The sequence below is a fragment of the Coregonus lavaretus genome (assembly GCF_964263955.1).
Source record: "Coregonus lavaretus genome assembly, chromosome: 7".
In the NCBI taxonomy this organism is placed as follows: Eukaryota; Metazoa; Chordata; class Actinopteri; order Salmoniformes; family Salmonidae; genus Coregonus; species Coregonus lavaretus.
In genome coordinates, this window is record NC_139994.1 from 27,303,905 (window position 1) to 27,323,755 (window position 19,851).

Here is a 19,851-nt window from a genome sequence, read left to right on the forward strand (position 1 = left end):
TTCCATTGCTTTTCATAGGGAAACTTCAACATCAAATGCAGTAGTCCTGTCCTGATCTTGTGAAATATTCCCATTGCTAATAGTACAAGTGTAAAAAGGCTAGTCTAGATTGCTTCATTTAATTAGGCCTAAATTCTTCCATTCTTTGTGTGGATTCTCTGAGAGCAATACATGGAAATACATTAAGACTGTAATAGTTTTCCTAAATACCTACAACACACTCTAAGTTGAAAGTAAACCTCCCCTAAATAAGATAATTCCATTATTGGTCATTGTCTTTGCCAAAGTAATCTGTGCAATGATTTCCCTGAAAAGAATAGTAGTCAAAGAGAGTCCGCCGGAGACAGAAGAGGACGCGAGACATCCCACTCCCTATTTTTTTCTGGTTCATATACAGTCAATGAACTAAACAGAAGAGACTCAGCTGCTAATGCATTGGTGTCTATGGGAGAGCCACCCCCTTAAGAAGGCCGGAATTGTGACCATTACTGCCTCCAGCTGGACGGGGTACTGAACGAGAAAATAAATATCCATTGTAGGAAAGGGGGGAAAATGACATCATACAAAATACAAAAATAGACACGTCAACAAACAAAACCCATCCCACTTATTCAATCATTGTCCATTCCAAAATACATCCCTACACAGGCTAAGGGGGAATATTCACAGACAGGATTTCTTGCAAGGCCTCGGCTGTGAAATTACGAAGACCCAATAAACTTTCAGCTGCATTCACAATGATTCCAATTTTCTCCAACTTCTTTTCTGCTTGTGCTGTACAGTTTATGACCATTGCAATAAATAATACAAAGTCCACTTTTTTAACATGTAACATTTCACGATCCCTCGAAGATGAGAAACCTTCACTGGCCATGGTACCTCTACTACCATCTTCCCCGCCACTCCTTCCTTCCACTATTCTCACTGCCTCCAGATAGGAGACACGCTGAACACCCCTTACTCCTGCCACCTTGGTCTTCTTCACTCTAACAGGGCATTCCAGGAATTTGGGTGCATGTTCACCTCCACAATTGCAGCATTTCACTTCATCTGGCATAAGATCAGGGACGGTTTTAGCATGTCAATCTTGGTGGAGCAAACTCACTTATTTTTTTTAGATGCATGCCAGCAAAGCCACTAAACAACACAACACAACACTAAACAATACATTAATTGCACTATAACAGTGACAAACGGTGCCCACAAACTGTGGAGCATTGTCTGGCAGCGAAACAGTTCATTCAGCCTCATTTACTGCCTTTAAAAAAAACATAGCTGATATGGCTGACTTGCTTAAACAAATGTGGTTTCTAATGATAATTGAGCTGTACAAACTATGGCATAAGGGGACAACGGATAATATCGATTAAGACATTAATGAGCGAGCTAGGACGGACGTAGTCAATATAACTATTTGTTCAGCACTTTTGAAATGTACAGCGACAGAATTCAGAACATGGGTCGTTCTTACAGTATTCTCCCTGTACACCAAGTCAGAACCATAGAATATATAAAGGGGGCATATAAGCAGACAATGAAAGCTCTTACAATATTCAATGATTACATTTCTCTAAAACAGGCTATAGTCTACATGTGCACCACCAAGTCAGAACAATAGGCGAAATTATGAGGGGAAAAGGGACCAAATTATTAGTGTGAGGCACATGGGCTACTAACAGCTTACTACAGAACATACACTTAGTATTACTTTCTTAGCTACGGTATACATATCTCCCTGGCATATTACATCATTTATGCAGCAGCATACAAGACATTTTTGGACTCACCTTGTTGTGCTATGCTCACTTGAACAGGAAGGTGGAGCGGCGGTCCTTTGTGGGCAAATTTTGTCATCAAACTTAGTCATTCTCTAGATTGATGGTGCTTTCAAGACAACTGGGAACTCTGAAAAAAACAAGGTCGAATCATGATGATTTCAGTGATCTTCAGGTCGGAGCTCTAGAAAGAGGCCCGAGTTCCCGACTTGCAATTCCGAGTTGGATGAACGTTCAAAATGTATTTTCCCAGTCGGAGCTAGTTTTTTTCCCAAGTTCCCAGTTGTCTTGAACTCACTGAAGTCTGAGATTTCCCAGTCTTCCAGTTGTTTTGAGCGCGGCAGAAGTCATGCTGGATTGACAGCATGGCCAATGTTGAATGTTTATCCTTTTAAGCTTGGAAAAGAGACCCTTAAACCCAGACTTGGGACCATACACCCACTCCACTGAATAGCAGGCTAGTGATTGCTTTGCAATGCTTGCAGTTAGCCACTGATTCCTTCCAAACCACTCATTGTTGAATTTGCGATTTCCAACTTGTTGTGTAATGTTTATGTCCAATGGCCGATGAGCACCGATACGTTTTATCTATAATTTCTCTTCATTATTTCGCTTCATATGACAAGGATTAAAAAGGATTTGCCAGTAGATTGTCGACTTGATTCATGATGATGACTGCTAGCTTGCTAGCTAAGATTTTGAAAGTATAATGTTGACATAATCAGTCCAATCAAAGCTACTGTAGATATAACGTGATTTGACATAATTTTATCTATGGCCAATGACCTTGAGCCTTCTTGGATGGACACTTCTAATGTAACTCTAAGGCAGCACCCAAGGGGCTTGAATTTTCGAGCTCTACCTTTAGATTTTGTGGCGATCTACTGTCCCCATGAGTGACAGAACACTGAGCCAATAACGGCGCAACTAGAGAACATTACCAACCCCTACACTCCGTATTTTCCGCTGGCTGCCCCACCACCACAGAAAGCACTGAGCTAGGCTGAAACACCTGCATTTTGGAGCTGCCTTACTCAAGAAAGCAAAAAAGAGACCCATTTTGTGTGCGGCTTTATTAACTCAAGTATTATTTACTTTTTAATTGTTTGCAAACTGATATATGACACGTATTAATGCCAAAATAACATGCAAAACAGGTGAGCCTCAAACCACCTGCCTTGAATGACGGGTCTGTACTGCATAAGATACTCTTCCCTTTTGCACACACTTGATGCATGACCAAATATTTTGCATTTATGACACTGAAGAGGTTTGGGCACAAAAACTCTTAACAGGGTATCTCATGAATCCTAATTTTATATTAGAAGGGAGAGACTCTTCATCAAAGAACAAGTAGTATGGATTAAGTGCATTTATTTCCTCCATCCACCATACGGGTCAATCGACGTGCACCAATGGTAAACGGCCTGAGTTGGACGCCTTCATTTTTCCACGCTCCTTGAGACCGCGTCATGCTTTCTTGCAGGATGAGAGATTACAAAAACGTAGGCCTCGCGATATTATGAAACGTACTCTTTATTTACACCAGCGAATGAAGTCACGCGAGGTTTCTAATGACTTGACTAAATGCCACGTCTGAGAACGAATAGACACTTTTGAGACCCTTTGCTCTGTTTGGAAGAATTTGTCTGATAAACTATCATCGCTGCATAATTACAGCAGACAGGTGAGTGTGGGGCAATTCGCTTAAATTGTAACATTGTTGTCATCACCGCAAACGTTAGCTAACCGTTGTTTCTATTGTACTTTGCTAGTTAGTTAAGTATCCCGACAACTAACGCTACATGCAAAGATAAACTGCGACATTTGCATTCCTTTAATCGCATTCACAGCCAGACAGTTAGTGGCTAATGTTCACTGACTTGTTAGGTACAACAACAATCAACATCTTTCAAGCCATCACTTTAAGGGCAGCTAGCTACGTTAGCTACTCTGCAAGGCTACTTCCCCATTTAGGACCCTTTCCCTCTTCCTGAGTCAGTGTTTGACTCCTCATATATCCCCCTGGAAAAGTGTAGGCCTATTGCCTTACTTAGCAGAGGGCCATCATGGGGATGCTGTTAGGTGTAGCAAATGGGATGTCAATGGAATGTTTGATAATGTGCATTTTTTGTCTAGCTAGTTAGCCTAATATCTGTTACATGATAACTAGCTAGCTAAACCCATCCACAATCATGATGAAATTAAGCTGTTGATATATGAAACTAGTATTATTGCAGTTCTAAGGCAGGCTACTGTAACCATAGATTTTCCCTTTGTGTGTCTGTCCTAGGTGAGATAATGGCCCATGGACGTCTGCTAGCGTTAACACTGTTCTTGGGAGCAGTACTGTTGCTAGCCGCCCAGCTAACTGTTGCTCATAGCCACTCTCATGACCATGGGCATGCACACGAACACCATGGTCATGCACACGACCACCATGGGCATGCCCACTCGCACGGGGGCGGAGGTTGCGATGGTCATTCCCATGGCGGTCAGAAACTGCACCAGGGGGCGAGCAAGTGGAGTGCTGAGGCCAACCTGCCCCCAGCAAAGGAGTCGCATCACGGTCACGCACATGACCATGGGCATGAGCACAAGGAGGAGAGTGGACACGGGCACACCCACGGAGGGGAGAGGGTGAAGAGGGAGGCAGAGGTCGAGAAGAGGGACATAGTGGAGCTCTGGATTCAGGTATGGTCAGTGGAGACCTTGGAGCCATAAATGAAGGGACATGAATGTGTTATTGTGGATATTTGATACATGATTTTTGTCCAGATCATGTGCTACATTTAGATGTCCATTAGTGGTCATGGCCTACCTTCAATCAAATCATATGCAAAATGTAATATCTTTGTCTGTCGGTATACCTCCTGTTCATTCAAACAACTTCTTGACTTTCCTCCTAAGTCCCTGTGCAAACATAGGCTACCTATCCCTGTGCAAACATAGACTACCTATCACTTTTCAACAAACATTTCCCTTTGCCAGTGAGCCTGTTGCTAAGTTTGGTGTAGAGTTCTATTGACTAACTTGGCTTTGACAACTGGACCAGACAACCTGTCAATAACCAGTGTACTGTCAATAACGTTCTGTCGGTTTTGACTGCAGTCGAAATGCGTCTCTGTTATAAAGTTGATTTTTATTTGCCATGTTCAACAGGATTAGGTTTGTTCGACACTATTTTACCATTATTTAAATGTGCTGGTCAGCACTACTCAGCAGGTCAACTAATTAGGTACAGTCAATTGAAATGAATTGGACCTGAATTGGAATGTATTTATTTGGCATTCAATTATTGAAAGGATTGGAATCTAAGTACGTTTGTAGACAGGGAATATTTGTAATTTTTTTTTTGTCATTTAGCAGACGCTCTTATCCAGAGCGACTTACAGGAGCAATTAGGGTTAAGTGCCTTGCTCAAGGGCACATCGACAGATTTTTCACCTAGTCAGCTCAGGGATTAGAACCAGCGACCTTTCGGTTACTGGCACAACGCTCTTACCCACTAAGCTACCTGCCGCCCGGCTACCTGCCGGAATAGCCTTTCCTTATTTGATGAAGTCGATTAGATTGGTTTGATACCCTTGGAACTCAACACAGCCATCCTTATCAAGTGTGATATTATTTTACCACACACACAAGCACGCATGCTCACACACTTTTACAAATAGCCTCTTATGACCTCTGTCTGTTTTTTCTCTCCTATTCTTACCGTTAGGCCATCGGTGCCACTCTGCTGATCAGTGCAGCTCCCTTCCTCATCCTCTTCCTGATCCCGGTCCAGTCCAATACAGACCAGCACCAGAACCTCCTGAAGGTGCTGCTAAGCTTCGCCTCTGGTGGCCTGCTGGGAGACGCCTTCCTGCACCTCATCCCTCACGCCCTGGGTTAGAGACAGTATCACACAATTACTTGAAGTGAAGGGAGGGCATGCCACACCTTTTCCCCTAAACTATTGTTGTTACGGTAGATTTCTTAATTAAGTGAAAATAATTGATTGCCTAACTAGTTTATTGAATGTTTTTGGTTATGATTCTGGGATTTCATCTTTGCACAGAATAATCAGTGAAGAAAGTGTTACCTCTAAAATGAGCAAAAAAAAACATATGTATTGGTTTGTAGTTAAAATGATGTTGTCATGCCTGTCTGATATCCATTGTCTGTTTCTTTATTTTTTTATTTCTCATTATCTCTCTCATTCTCTCTCTTGCTTGTTTTCACAGAGCCTCACTCTCACCATGGAGACGAGGGACATGGCCACTCACATGACAGTGAAGAATCACAGGATCATGGCCACTCACATGGTATATCTCCATCATGATCTCTACATTTACAATCACCATCATACTATCCAGCTTATCCATTATATACCAGTATTTTCAATGCTTTAAGAAATCTAACATTCAAATTAAAAATGGCAATGACTCAATCTCGTCTACTGCCCCCATTTTGGCAAACAGCATGTCCCTGACGGTGCTCTTTATCACACCTGTAGGTGCCGCCCATGGTCACATGATGTCAGTAGGGCTGTGGGTCCTCGGTGGAATTGTGGCCTTCCTGGTGGTGGAGAAATTTGTTCGCCTCCTGAAGGAAGGACATGGACATGGACACTCCCACTCTCACGGTAGGTCTTCAATTTTAATTTGAGTTTGTAGTGCGGGGAAAAACAGAAGGCCAATTTTAATTGCCTTGAAATGATCCCTCTGTATGCAATGCATTTTTTTGCCTGTTGACCACTTACAGTGCGTTCGGAAAGTATTCAGACCCCTTGACTTTTTCCACATGTTGTTACGTTACAGCCTTATTCTAAAATTGATTAAATTGTTTTTCCCCCTCATCAATCTAGACACAATACCCCATAATGACAAAGCAATACCCCATAATGAGACCCCCCCCCCCCCCCGGAAATATCACATTTACATAAATATTCAGACCCTTTACTCAGTACTTTGTTGAAGCACCTTTTGCAGCGATTACAGCCTCGAGTCTTCTTGGGTATGACGCTACAAGCTTGCCACACCTGTATTTGGGGAGTTTCTCCCATTCTTCTCTGCAGATCGTCTCTAGCTCTGTCAGGTTGGATGGGGAGCGTCAGTGCACAGCTATTTTCAGGTCTCTCTTCAGAGATGTTAGATTGGGTTCAAGTCTGAGCTCTGGCTGGGCCACTCAAGGACATTCAGGGACCTGTCCCGAAGCCACTCCTGCATTGTCTTGGCTGTGTGCTTAGGGTTGTTGTCCTGTTGGAAGGTGAACCTTCGCCCCAGTCTGAGGTCCTGAGCGTTCTGGAGCAGGTTTTCATCAAAGAGCTCTCTGTACTTTGCTCCGTTCATCTTTCCTTTGGTCCTGACTAGTCAGTCTCCCAGTCCCCGCCGCTGAAAAACATCCCCACAGCATGATGCTGCCACCACCGTGCTTCACCGTAGGGATGGTGCCAGGTTTCCTCCAGACGTGACGCTTGGCATTCAGGCCAAAGAGTTCAATCTTGGTTTCATCAGACCAGAGAATCTTGTTTCTCATGGTCTGAGAGTCTTTAGGTGCCTTTTGGCAAACTCCAAGCAGGCTGTAATGTGCCTTTTACTGAGGAGTGGCTTCCGTCTGGCCACTCTACCATAAAGGCCTGATTGGTGGAGTGCTGCAGAGATGGTTGTCTTTCTGGAAGGTTCTCCAATCTCCACAAAGGAACTCTGGAGCTCTGTCAGAGTGACCATTGGGTTCTTGGTCACCTCCCTGACCGAGGCCCTTCTCCCCCGATTGTTTAGTTTGGCCGGGTTGCCAGTTCTAGGAAGAGTCTTGGTGGTTCCAAACTTCTTCCATTTAAGAATGATTGAGGCCACTGTGTTCTTGGGAACCTTCAATGCTGCAGAAAGATATGTGCCTCGACACAATCCTATTACGGAGCTCTATGGAAAATTCCTTCAACCTCATGGCTTGGTTTCTGCTCTGACATGCACTGTCAACTGTGGGACCTTAAATAGACAGGTGTGTGCCTTTCCAAATCATGTCCAATCAATTGAATTTACCACAGGTGGACTCCAAGTTTTAGAAACATTTCAAGGATGTTCAATGGAAACAGGATGCACCTGAGCAAAATTAAATGTCTCATTGCGAAGGGTCTGAATACTTATGTAAATAAGCTATTTCTGATTTTTATTATTAATAATAATAAATAAATAAAAATGATAACCTGTATTCACTTTGTCATTATGGGGTATTTTTTGTAGATTGATGAGGAAAATTGTTTAATTTAATATATTTTAGAATAAGGCTGTAACGTAACAAAATGTGGGAAAAGTCAAGGGGTCTGAATACTTTCCGAATGCACTGTATGTATGCATTGCATGTGGTCCCGTGTAGCTCAGTTGGTAGAGCATGGCGCTTGCAACGCCAGGGTTGTGGGTTCGATTCCCACGGGGGGCCAGTATGAAAAAATGTATGCACTAACTGTAAGTCGCTCTGGATAAGAGCGTCTGCTAAATGACTAAAATGTAAAATGTATTGTTATGGAATAGGTTGGGTAGTTAAATTGACATTTTTGTCATTTAGCAGATGCTCTTATCCAGAGGGATTTACAGGACCAATTAGGGTTGTGCCATGCTCAAGGGCATGTCAACAGATTTTTGACCTAGTCTGCTCAGGGATTAGAACCATCGCTGGTTCTAATCCCTGAGCAGACTAGGTCAAAAATCTGTTGGTTACTGACCCAACGCTCTTAGTTTAGGGCTTAGGAGCATAATTACACTACACTACAACTTCCACACTCCATCCCCAGGGGGCAGCAGTTGGTTGGTCAGATGCTCTGCCAAAAAGTATTGTGAAGCCTTGATAAGCACACAGGTGTGAGCAATTAGGATCTGCAATCAGTGAGATGTTTTTTTGTTGTCATCTTTAGTTTTGGTGCAGGCCTTTTCGTACTTTCGTTTTTGTATATATTTATTTTGTCACTGAACAAATGATAATCTCCTTGGGCTGGCCGACTCAGGTGTCAGGATTGAGCAGGCCCTGGAACCAGGTAAAGTGGCTGTCTCTTGGGCACATGCATGCAACATGGTCCACATACTCTGTCCTCTCTCATAAATTCACACCGTAAAACAGGTTACAGACCATTTAGACCCCTAGACCTAGCGAATGTAGCCAAATCATTAGGCTAGCTAGCTGGGTTTGTAACACGATCTCTGGGTCCATTTATGAGATTTTCCTCTTGTCGAGAGTGACTGTATGGTTGGGTGATTTGATGCTACTCTTCTACTTTTGGTATGAGGCAGTATCAGTACACCAAAGAGTTGTGCACAACATTCTTATTTTTTAGCCTATTTTCTGGTCTCCTATTTTCAGCTGCTCCTAAGGAAAAGGACAGTGACAGGGAGGAAGAAAAGGAGGAGGGTGAGAAAGATGAGAAGACTCCAAAAGAAGTGGAGGAGAAAACTAGAGGTAAGAGTTGACTAATTGCCACTTAATTTCTTAGTGGGCAGTTTGCCTTTACTGAAATGGCTGTTTTTAAAAATCTCTAAACCAATTTAGCTCCAAGGGAATATTCACTTTATACCAGCCTCCCATCAAGCCTGTTTCTCTGTTATTGCATGTAAGTGTTGCAATTATTGTCCTTCTCCCTTCTCAATATTAAAGCAGGGCAAACCCGTTTTGGTGAGTTCTGGTACATCAAAATAAATCAAACACGTTTTTGGACTCATTCAGCAGTTTTTACCTGATTTATATACAATACCATTGGAAATGTATGTTGAAAGTTCAATATATATTCCTAAAAATGTAAGTTGAAAATTAAGCTGTCGCTGTTTCCTGTTGACAAGACATTTTGATAAATATCCCAATGTGAAAACAGTTTTAATGTGTCCAAATCAATAACCAATATGCAGAAACAGTTCCTGATATATTGTAAACCTAAACATAAAATGTACTATCTACACATACATGTGCAAGAATAGTAATCAGATTACTTGTATTTTTTTTTAAACAAGCACCTTATAAACTGCACACACACCAAATCGATAGATCACTCATATCTATTGTTGAAACTACCACAACTCAAAAACCACATGAAGACTGGAGATATTTTTTCATCACTGGTTAGAGGACAACCTGCAGAAGGAATTTTCGTATTTTGATACGGGGGTCACCAACAGAAATAGAAACGCAGCGCTGTTTTGTCAATCACTCATGTATCGATTATCACGTTGAAATCAATTCCGCGTGAAGGGGGAGAAGAGGTTGCACATCCTCTTTTAAAAGTAGCAAACTGTGGGGCGCGGGGTCGGCAGGGGAGGCGCCCCACAGGAACTCAGTCCGGCTTTAAACTTACTCTTGATAGTATTAATAGTAGAATGCGCAAGGTGCAATTTCGAAATTGGGTAGCGCATCGTAAATTGTCATGTTAGTCATTGCATACTTTAGAGAGCTATTTATAGCTAGTCAGAAATGTCCAGATCAACTAGCCCATGTCAGCTGTTTTTTTTATTTAGTTTTTTATAGCCCATAGATATTGTTGTAATTTGTCACTCAAATATCACATTAAACATGGCAAAATGTATAGAATTGCAAGAAACTTTGCTTTAAAACTGCAACATTTTCTTTGCACCCCAAGACAAAATGTGTAGATTTGCAGGGAATAAGCTTTAAACCTGCAAAATTATCTCCACCAACAAGAGGGGTGTGAACAGTTTGTGTCATGAACAGTGCTTGTGCCCATAGAAATAGACGTGGCATGTGCACGCGCATGCAGGGGGGGGGGGGGGCGCGGGACGTTCCCCAATGCGCGGGACGTTCCCCAATGCGCGGGATGTTCCCCAATACATATATTTCTTCGTACTTTAAACATGGAGAGAGTTAACAAATGCGTCTAAGCACTGTTTAACCAGGTGCTCTAGACTAAAGTTCTTAGGGTCTGTGCAGCAGGCTGAACGTTTGACGTCCCTATCAATATAGATATCAAGGTATCGGGCTACCTGAACCTGGCTGCTGACTTCACACACAATTTCACTGACGGGCTGGCCATCGGAGCATCGTTCCTGGTGGGCCCAGCAGTAGGCACAGTCACCACTCTCACCATCCTACTGCACGAGGTGCCCCACGAGATTGGCGACTTTGCCATCCTGGTCCAGTCTGGCTGCACCAAGAAGAAGGTAATGCACAAGCTTCAGCTTTTCATAACAATTGATGTTACACATACTGATGTCACACAGGAAATGAAAATGTGCTTGAATGTGTACTGAAACATGCTTGGTACAAGTTGTCTGTCATGACTACAACACAACGCCTATTCACACATGGTGGCAGCCGTAGGATTAGTCGGTCTTTTCTGTTTGAACAGCCTGTATGAGAGAGTCTCTGTAGGTAGAGATGTCCATTGACAACTTCCTCTTTCCCATCAGGCCATGTGTCTACAGCTGCTGACAGCTTTGGGGGCTCTTGCCGGCACAGCCTGCTCCCTATTGGCTGAGGGGGTGGGCGCGGCTGCCACAGCCTGGATCTTGCCATTCACCGCGGGTGGCTTTGTGTACATCGCCACGGTGACGGTCCTGCCTGAGCTGCTGGTTGGGCGCTCCAGTCTGGGCCAATCGGTGATGGAGATCCTGGCGATGCTGGTTGGAATTTACATGATGGTGCTAATCGCCGAGTACGAGTGAGACATCGAGCCATCAATAAGAGGGTGGTAGTGATTTGAGGAAGGAGAGGGAGGTATTTGGAGAGGGGAGGAGGAGAGACTGAACCAGAGAGATGGATTTTGATGATTGTTATGATTGGAAGGAAACAGTCTGATAAAGAGCTGAGAAGTGACCGACAGAACTTTCACAGAACTGGACTATTTGTTCCAAAGAGGACCTGAATAGGGAGTAGCATTTCAACACCAACCAACTGGAGGATGATGACCAAGAAGATCTGAACTGTACAAAGTCCTCATCAGCAGGACTGTCACCATGTCTAAGTCAGATAGGTCATCAAACTGAGACTTAGGCAAGCAAGGCAGATGACTCGGGAGTTGTAATCCATTCCCTTTTTGGTAACAAAAAGGCAACCCAAAACAATAGACGTTTAAGTTGCTGTTTACTATTGAATCTGTCCATTAGTTAAAACTAAAATCAAGAATGGCCTCCACACCAATATTTGTAATGCTTACTTTTGCCTTTTAATTGTACTTTCAGAGATCACAGATTGAACACAATAGAACTAGACAGTTAAGTGGTTAGGGGATTTTCATGGATTTAAAAGGTTATTTTTGGATCAGTATATTAGTCTATAACTGGAACATTCTAATTAAATTAAAAGGGCATTACATTGTAACGTATAGCCCATAAACCAGGTCCCCAAACAGCAGCCATCTTGGATACTTGACATTGATGAGGCCAAGAGTGTCCTGAAATGTCATCAGCTTCCTGAATGGGACTTATTGGGAAAGATGAGTAAGCTTCTTTAGATGTAGTACACAGCAGTTACTGACCAAGCTAGCTAGGAAGATATACTTGTTAAAAGGTTTTCATACCTGCATAATGAGGAAGTACAGTAAATGTATGTATTTAGGGCGGGCTATCCATGTGGAACTTAACCGATTATCCAGTGACAGGATTCGGGGGAAGTAGACACAGTCCTTCAAAACTAATTTATTAAATACTACTTCATTGTAATGTCTTGACCAAGTGATATTTGCCCTTCTTTTGAACAACTGAATGATGAACCCTCTTCCACATTTGTTTAGTGTTTATAAGCCACTGCTGCAGCAGGTTTTGTTGAATTGTAACATTTATAATTTTTTGGCATTCAAACATGTTCTCTTGCGTACAGTACTCAAACCTGCACTAAATGCATCTGCTCTCCCTCCACTCTTGACGAATACAGTAGGCCTTATGTGTCATTAAGACAATCAATGCTGTAGCTGTTGTGCGTTTAGAAAGAGCTCCCTCACCCTAAACCATTCTGCATGTACACGACTGCATCTCTGGCCTGATTCCAAACCGATCCCATGCCCCTATCCACAGAAACTTGTTGACCTTCTTTCTTGTGGATCTGAAACTGTTTTTATTGCCAATATTGTACAGTAAGCTGCTTTACCTAGGTATCTGTGATAAGTAGGTAGTTTCCATCCAATGTATTCCTGACATCGACAGTCTTATCAGATGCTTCAGGTTGTCAACATTGGCCTATCGATGGGTGCAATGGCTTGATTTGGAATCCTACTTTTTAATCAAGGAGGGACCAAGTAAAGGACTAATGTTTACAGTAGTGGGTGGGAGATTTGTTAAGAGCGGGGGCGAAGAGGAGTGTGGTGGAATTTTAGTTACTTTGTGTTTCTTGACTTTTCATTAAACAATTAAGATTCTCTCACAATGTTTCACTATCTTTTACTGGGTACCTGTTTCTCATTAGATAATTGATGCAAGAGAATATGAAAAATACAAGCAATCCAATACTTGATTAGCCTGTAATCCAACCTAGGTTCAATATTAAAATAAAGAATTGATCACAAACCATAGACAGGCTAAATGTGGCCATATTCTTAAAGACACTATATATACAAAAGTATGTGGCCACCCCTTCAAATTAATGGATTTGGCTATTTCAGCCACACCCATTGCTGACAGATGTATAAAATCGAGCACACAGCCATGCAAATTCCATAGACAAACATTGGCAGTAGAATAGCCTTACTGAAGAGCTCAGTGACTTTCAACATGGCACCGTCATAGGGTGCCACCTTTCCAACAACTCAGTCAAATTTCTGCCCTGCTAGAGTTGCCCCGGTTAACTGTAAGTGCTGTTATTGTGATCACAATCCTGCAATAAAGAGGGGAAGGGAATCTGTCGCTAATTTGTCTGTTTCTGTGTTGTATGATTTGATTGTCGCTCTTTTTTCAGGATAATCAGCCATGTGAACCCATTTTGCAGCTGATAATGGCATGTAATGCCAATGCAGCCATAGGCCTACAGCAGTGGTTCCCAACTCTGGTCCTTGAGTAACCCCAACAGCACACATATTTGTTGTAGCCCCAGACAAACATACATGATACAACTTACAGTGCATTCGGAAAGTATTCAGATCTTTCACCTTTTCCACATTGTTACGTTACAGCCTTATTCTAAAATGGATTAAATGAGTTTTTCCCCTGATCAATCTACACCCAATACACCATAATGAGGAAGCAAAAACAGGTTTTTAGAAATTTGTGCAAATGTATATAAAAAAAATGGAAATATCACATTTGCATAAGTATTCAGACCGTTTACTCTGTACTTTTTTGAAGCACCTTTGGCAGTGATTACAGCCTCAAGTCATCTTCGGTATGACGCTACAAAATTGGCACACCTGTATTTGTGGAGTTTCTCCCATTCTTCTCTGCAGATCCGGTCAGGTTGGATGGGGAGCGTCGCTGCACAGCTATTTTCAGGTCTCTCCAGAGATGTTCGATCGGGTTCAAGTCCGGGCTCTGGCTGGGACACTCAAGGACATTCAGAGACTTGTCCCGAAGCCACTCCTGCGTTCTCTTGGCTGTGTGCTTAGGGTCGTTGTCCTGTTGGAAGGCGAACGTTCGCCCCAGTCAGGTCCTGAGCGCTCTGGAGCAGGTTTTCAAGGATCTCTCTTTACTTTGCTCCGTTCATCTTTCCCTCGATCCTGACTAGTCTCCCTGTCGCTGAAAAACAACCCCACAGTATGATGCTGCCACCAACATGCTTCACCGTAGGGATGGTGCCAGGTTTTCACACTTGACGTGAAGCTTGGCATTCAGGCCAAAGAGTTCAATCTTGGTTTCATCAGACCAGATAATCTTGTTTCTCATAGTCAGAGTCCTTTAGGTGCCTTTTGGCAAACTCCAAGCAGGCTGTCATGTGCCTTTTTACTGAGGAGTGGCTGCAGAGATGTTTGTCCTTCTGGAAGGTTCTCCCATCTCCACAGAGGAACTCTGGAGCTCTGTCAGAGTGACCATCGGGTTCTTGGTCACCTCCCTGAACAAGGACCTTCTCCCCTGATTGCTCAGTTTGGCCGGGCGGCCAGCTCTAGGAAGAGTCTTGGTGGTTCCAAACTTCTTCCATTTAAGAATGATGGAGGACACTGTGTTCTTGAGGACCTTCAATGCTGTAGAATTTTTTGGTACCCTTCCCCAGATCGACACAATCCTGTCTCGGATCTCTACAGACAATTCCTTCAACCTCATGGCTTGGTTTTTGCTCTGACATGCACTGTCAACTGTGGGACCTTATATAGACAGGTGTGTGCCTTTCCAAATCATGTCCAATCAATTGAATTTACCACAGGTGGACTCCAATCAAGTTGTAGAAACATCACCAGAATGATCAATGGAAACAGGATGTACCTGAGCTCAATTTCGAGTCTCATAGCAAAGGGTCTGAATACTTATGTAAATAGGGTATTTCTGTTTTTTATTTTTAATACATTTGCAAAAATTTCAAATAAACTGTTTTCGCTTTATCATTATGGGGTATTGTGTGTAGATTGATGAGGAAAACAATTAATTTAATCAATTTTAGAGTAAGGCTGTAACATAACAAAATGAGGAAAAAGTAAAAGGAGTCTGAATACTTTCTGAATGCACTGTACAGATTAATCATTAGTTAGTCTCTTGCATAGATTAACATCGAACTCAGCAATAAATGCTCCTGTCTTCCCATTCATGGGATCCTTTGAACCATCTGTATACACTGCAAGACAAGAATAAAACTGATTACTAATATATTGGTTGACTATTGTTCCTACTTTATCTTCTTCACACCACTGTTTCCTTTCTTCTATCAGGCTAAGATCAACATGTGGTCTTATATAAAACCACGGTGGCACATTTCCTATTGCCACAGTCCATATTCATCAATCCTTTTTCCAATCTCTGGGCCAAAACCCGTCTTTTGATATTGTTCCTATTCCCAACAGTCTTCCAATACTGTCAGTGTAGGATGATCTACCATACTACCCTTCAGTCTTTCCCAGTATGCCAGGGCTAGCTTAACTCTTCTAAGGGATAGTGGCATTTCCCCAGTATCTCAACCGGTGTAGTTTTAAATGCACCATCTCACATCCTGAGTGCCCTCACTTGCATCCTATCAAGGCGCAACAGCGATGTAAAAGCCGCAGAACCATATACAAAGCACTCATAATCTACGGACGATCTCATCAAAGTACAATCAATATTCAGTAAAGATTGCCTATCTGCCCCCCAATCATAACCAACTATTGTCCTCATAAGATAGAATACTTTCATACATTTAGTCTCAATACATGTAATATGATGTCTCCATGTAAGCTTTTCATCAAACCATAGCCCCAAATACTTAAATTATGTTACCCTTTCCATTCGTTCTCCATATAATTGAACACTGACATCTTCCTTAATCTTTTTGTTAGTGAACAACATAGGGCAAGATTTAGATACAGATAACTTATAACCCCATGATAAGGACCATTCCTCTACTGCTACAACAGCACCTTGCATTTTCTCTATTACATAAGGAATATTCCTTCCCCTTTTCCAAATGGCACCATCATCATGCATATAACCCCTATACCCTGTCCAATATCCACAAAGATATCATCAATTATCAACGTGAATAAGATAGGATTAATAGCACTACCCTGTGTTCCATTTTACACCTCATATTCTCTTGATTACTCCAATCCCACCCTGACCTGGAAGGTTCGGTCAAACAAGAAATCCATAATCCAGTTATACATTCTCCCACTAATACCCATTCAATTTAATCAGTAGACCTTCCCGCCACATTGTATCATATGCTTTTTCAATATCAAACTATTGACATAACTTCCTTCATTGTCAAAGCTTTGGTCACCTCAGTACTAACTTTAACTAATGCATCAAGGGTAGTCCTTCCTTTTCTGAATCCACTCTGGAATGAACTTAATAGACCCCTATATTCCAGATAATACATCAATCTTCCTACAATCAACTTTTCCATTAATTTACAGAGATTTGATGTAAGTGCAATAGGTAGCAATAGCATATTTCCATCCTGATGGTAGCACTCCTGTCCTCCATATTTTGTTAAGTAAACTCAAAATCATTCCCAAAACTTCTGTAGGCAGATGTTTAAACATAATGTAGCATAATCGATCCTCACCTGGAGCAGTGCAACCACACCCCTACAAAGCCCTCGCTATTTCAAACATGGTGAATCCAGCATTCAGCGATTCTCCAGAGTCACACTTCTGACGGTATACATCTTCATGCATTCTTAGCTTTTCTTCCTTTACGTCTTTTACATTCATCACTTAGATTGGCAACTTTATGCACTGCTGCAAAAGCTCTTCCTAGAGTGTCTGCTTTTTCTTTGTTTGAAACAGCCATAACATCTTCCTCTGCTAACACAGGTATCTGTACTCTTTCCTTTCCCTATAATCCACTTTAACATTTTCCACACATCCCCCAGTTGTGTTTTCCTTCCTATAGAAGAACAGAATTCCCGCCATGCACATTTCTTTGCGTTCTTAATGACTTTCCTAGCCAACGCTCTCTTTCTCTGAAAGACTATCATGCTATCAAATGTCAAATTATTCTTCAAAGTTTTAATAGCATTATCACGATCATTGATGGCCTTATTACATGCTTCAGTCTACCAAGGAACTATCTTCAACCATCCCCCCTCTTATTGGAATAGCCAATAAGGCAGTATCCAATATGACTGAATTCACAGATGCAGCACAGTCTTCTACCGACCCTTCCGTTGACAATTTATGACTCTCCTTTTCACACAATGTGTAAAAAAGTTCTCAGTTTGCTTTGTCAAAGCACCAATTTGAAACTAGTTCCCTTTTCTGAAAACATACGTCAACATCTATGTTGCGCATGACTGGGAAATGATCACTACCTATTGTGGACTGTATCTTCACATCCCACTCACATATACCAGCAATGGAGGAGGACACCAATGTAAGATCTAAACATGACGATGTACCTCTAGTCACATTTACCCATGTCCCCCGACCGATCATTTATACAAACTAGTTCCCTCCGCTACATAAAATCTTCAACCACTAAACCATTGGCATCTGTGGTATTGCTGCCCCACAAACTGTCATGCGCATTGAAATCTCCGCAACTATGTCTAATTCAGATACAGAGATGGGTTTACAATGATTACAGTAATTAAACATTGTGATATTACCCTTCTCTACAAATCTCCACTGCCACACATTTATGTTCTTTTAAACCATTAATCGCTCTATGTGCTACACCTTCTTTGATAAATGTAGCACACCCACCACCCGAACCTTCTATTCTATCACTTCTTACAGAGATAAAACCAGGTATATTATAATCCAATTGAGGTTTAAGCCATGTTTCTTGTATACACACCACGTCCGGTAAAACATCTAAATCATGTATAGACTTCTTAAATTCTTGTCCATTGGCTATCAAACTCCTAGCATTCCATTCAACAACAAGGTACACCATAATACTATTTATTATCCTGATCATCATTTGAGTTTTGGTTCAGCATCCGATGTATCATTTCTACCGTAACTTCAGAAATGCCCAGTATGTCTTTGGCTGCCTTCACTACTTATTTTATTCGTGCAGTCCTGCCCTTATGTGGAGCAGTCATTTTGATTGCCTTACACATTAAGGCCAAGAAGTCAACACGATCTACTACCATGGTTTTCTCTGCAATTGAGCATTTATGCTCGCATATCACATTAACAATCGGCTGAGTTACCACTGGCGTCCTCGGAGCGGCCACTATCTGCCGATATGTTGTATCTGGAGTATTTTGAACACTAGGTTTGTTATTCACTTTCCGAACAGCCTCCGCATAGGATACATTGTTTGTTATTTTGTACCTCTGCGCTTCCTGTTGTACTTCACATCCTCCCTATGCTGCACTATGCTCTCCGTCACAGTTACAATATTTAACTTTAGCATCAAGCCCACATTTCCCATACTCGTGATCCCCACCACACTTTGCACATCTCATTTGACCTTTGCACACATTAGCAACATGCCCCATCCGTTGGTACTTAAAGCACCGAAGTGGAAACGGCACATACTCTCTAACTGACAACTGAGTGATCCTAGCTGCACTCTCTTCGGCAGGTTCCCCTCAAATTGTAACAGTACAGTTGTAGTGTAACAGTTGTAGTGTCCACTCCACTGCCACTCTTTTTCCTTTTCCTCCTTTCAGGGAAACCTTCACTTCTTCCATTGTAATTTCCAATGGCATCCCAGCAATTACTCCTCTCATTTTCACATAGCACCGGGAATGTGACATTTCACCCGACCCCCATTTAGTGAGTAAAATTTCAAAACGTTCTCCTGCTGAATTTGACTATTTTCAATATTCAGGACCTTCCCATAACCCCGCAGTTTGGCTTCCTTAATCACCCCAATCCTAATTGCTTTTGTCAAATGCAAAGGATGGAAGTACTTACTTGTGTCACGACTTCCTCCGAAGTTGCCTCCCCTCGTTGTTCGGGCAGGCTTCGGCGTTCGTCGTCACCGAACTTCTAGCCACTGCCGCTCCATATCTCATCATTCCATTTGTCTTGTCTTGTCTTGTCGATTACACACACCTGGTTCATATTCCTCTCATTTGTATGTGTTTAAGTGTTCCCTCTGTCCCCCTTGTCCTTGTGGGTGATTGTTCTTTGTGAGGATTAGTAGCTCGGTTGAGTTCAGTATTTAGTATTGCCGGGTTATTTTCCCCGTGTGCATGTTTGTTCCAGTGCGCCTGTTTTGCACACTGGACTGGATATGCTGGATTACGGAATAAACTCTTTATACTGTGATTTACCCTCCTGCGCCTGACTCCTTCAAATCATGCATCACAGAATCACCCACCAACTATGGAGCCAGCGGGAGAGGAGCGCATGCCTGGAGTCGTGGCATGGGTCCAGGAGCATTCAACAATGCTAGCCAGCTTGGGAGAAGCGATGGATCGGGTTCTCTAGGTCGTTCAACGCCTGGAGAGGAGAGGACCCGATCTGTCGAGACCAGCTGGGCAACCGGATCCAGCCACCCACACCCCAGCACCCAGAGGGATCCATATATCCCGACCACGGGAGTTCGACGGGACAGCTGCTCTTTGCCAAGGATTCCTCCTCCAA

General features: G+C 42.4%; 1 protein-coding gene across 1 annotated transcript; it reads left to right on the top strand.

Annotated features, from left to right (window-relative positions):
* The first annotated feature begins 3,335 nt into the window (after positions 1 to 3,335).
* Positions 3,336 to 13,588, top strand: LOC311132913 (zinc transporter Slc39a7-like). Its single transcript, XM_084166291.1, has 8 exons — positions 3,336 to 3,462; positions 4,069 to 4,469; positions 5,497 to 5,665; positions 6,002 to 6,082; positions 6,274 to 6,402; positions 9,111 to 9,206; positions 10,716 to 10,912; positions 11,162 to 13,588. Exons 2-8 carry the CDS (start codon positions 4,077 to 4,079, stop codon positions 11,414 to 11,416), a joined length of 1,320 nt encoding a protein of 439 aa, XP_084022417.1. The 5' UTR covers positions 3,336 to 3,462; positions 4,069 to 4,076; the 3' UTR covers positions 11,417 to 13,588.
* The last annotated feature ends 6,263 nt before the right edge of the window (positions 13,589 to 19,851 follow it).

Excerpts from the sequence above, each read along its gene's own strand:
- LOC311132913 (XM_084166291.1), top strand. The coding sequence starts at position 4,077 with ATGGCCCATGGACGTCTGCTAGCGTTAACACTGTTCTTGGGAGCAGTA. Across the intron at positions 6,083-6,273 it reads GGATCATGGCCACTCACATG|GTGCCGCCCATGGTCACATG; the intron begins GTATATCTCCAT and ends TCACACCTGTAG. Across the intron at positions 9,207-10,715 it reads AGTGGAGGAGAAAACTAGAG|ATATCAAGGTATCGGGCTAC; the intron begins GTAAGAGTTGAC and ends CTATCAATATAG.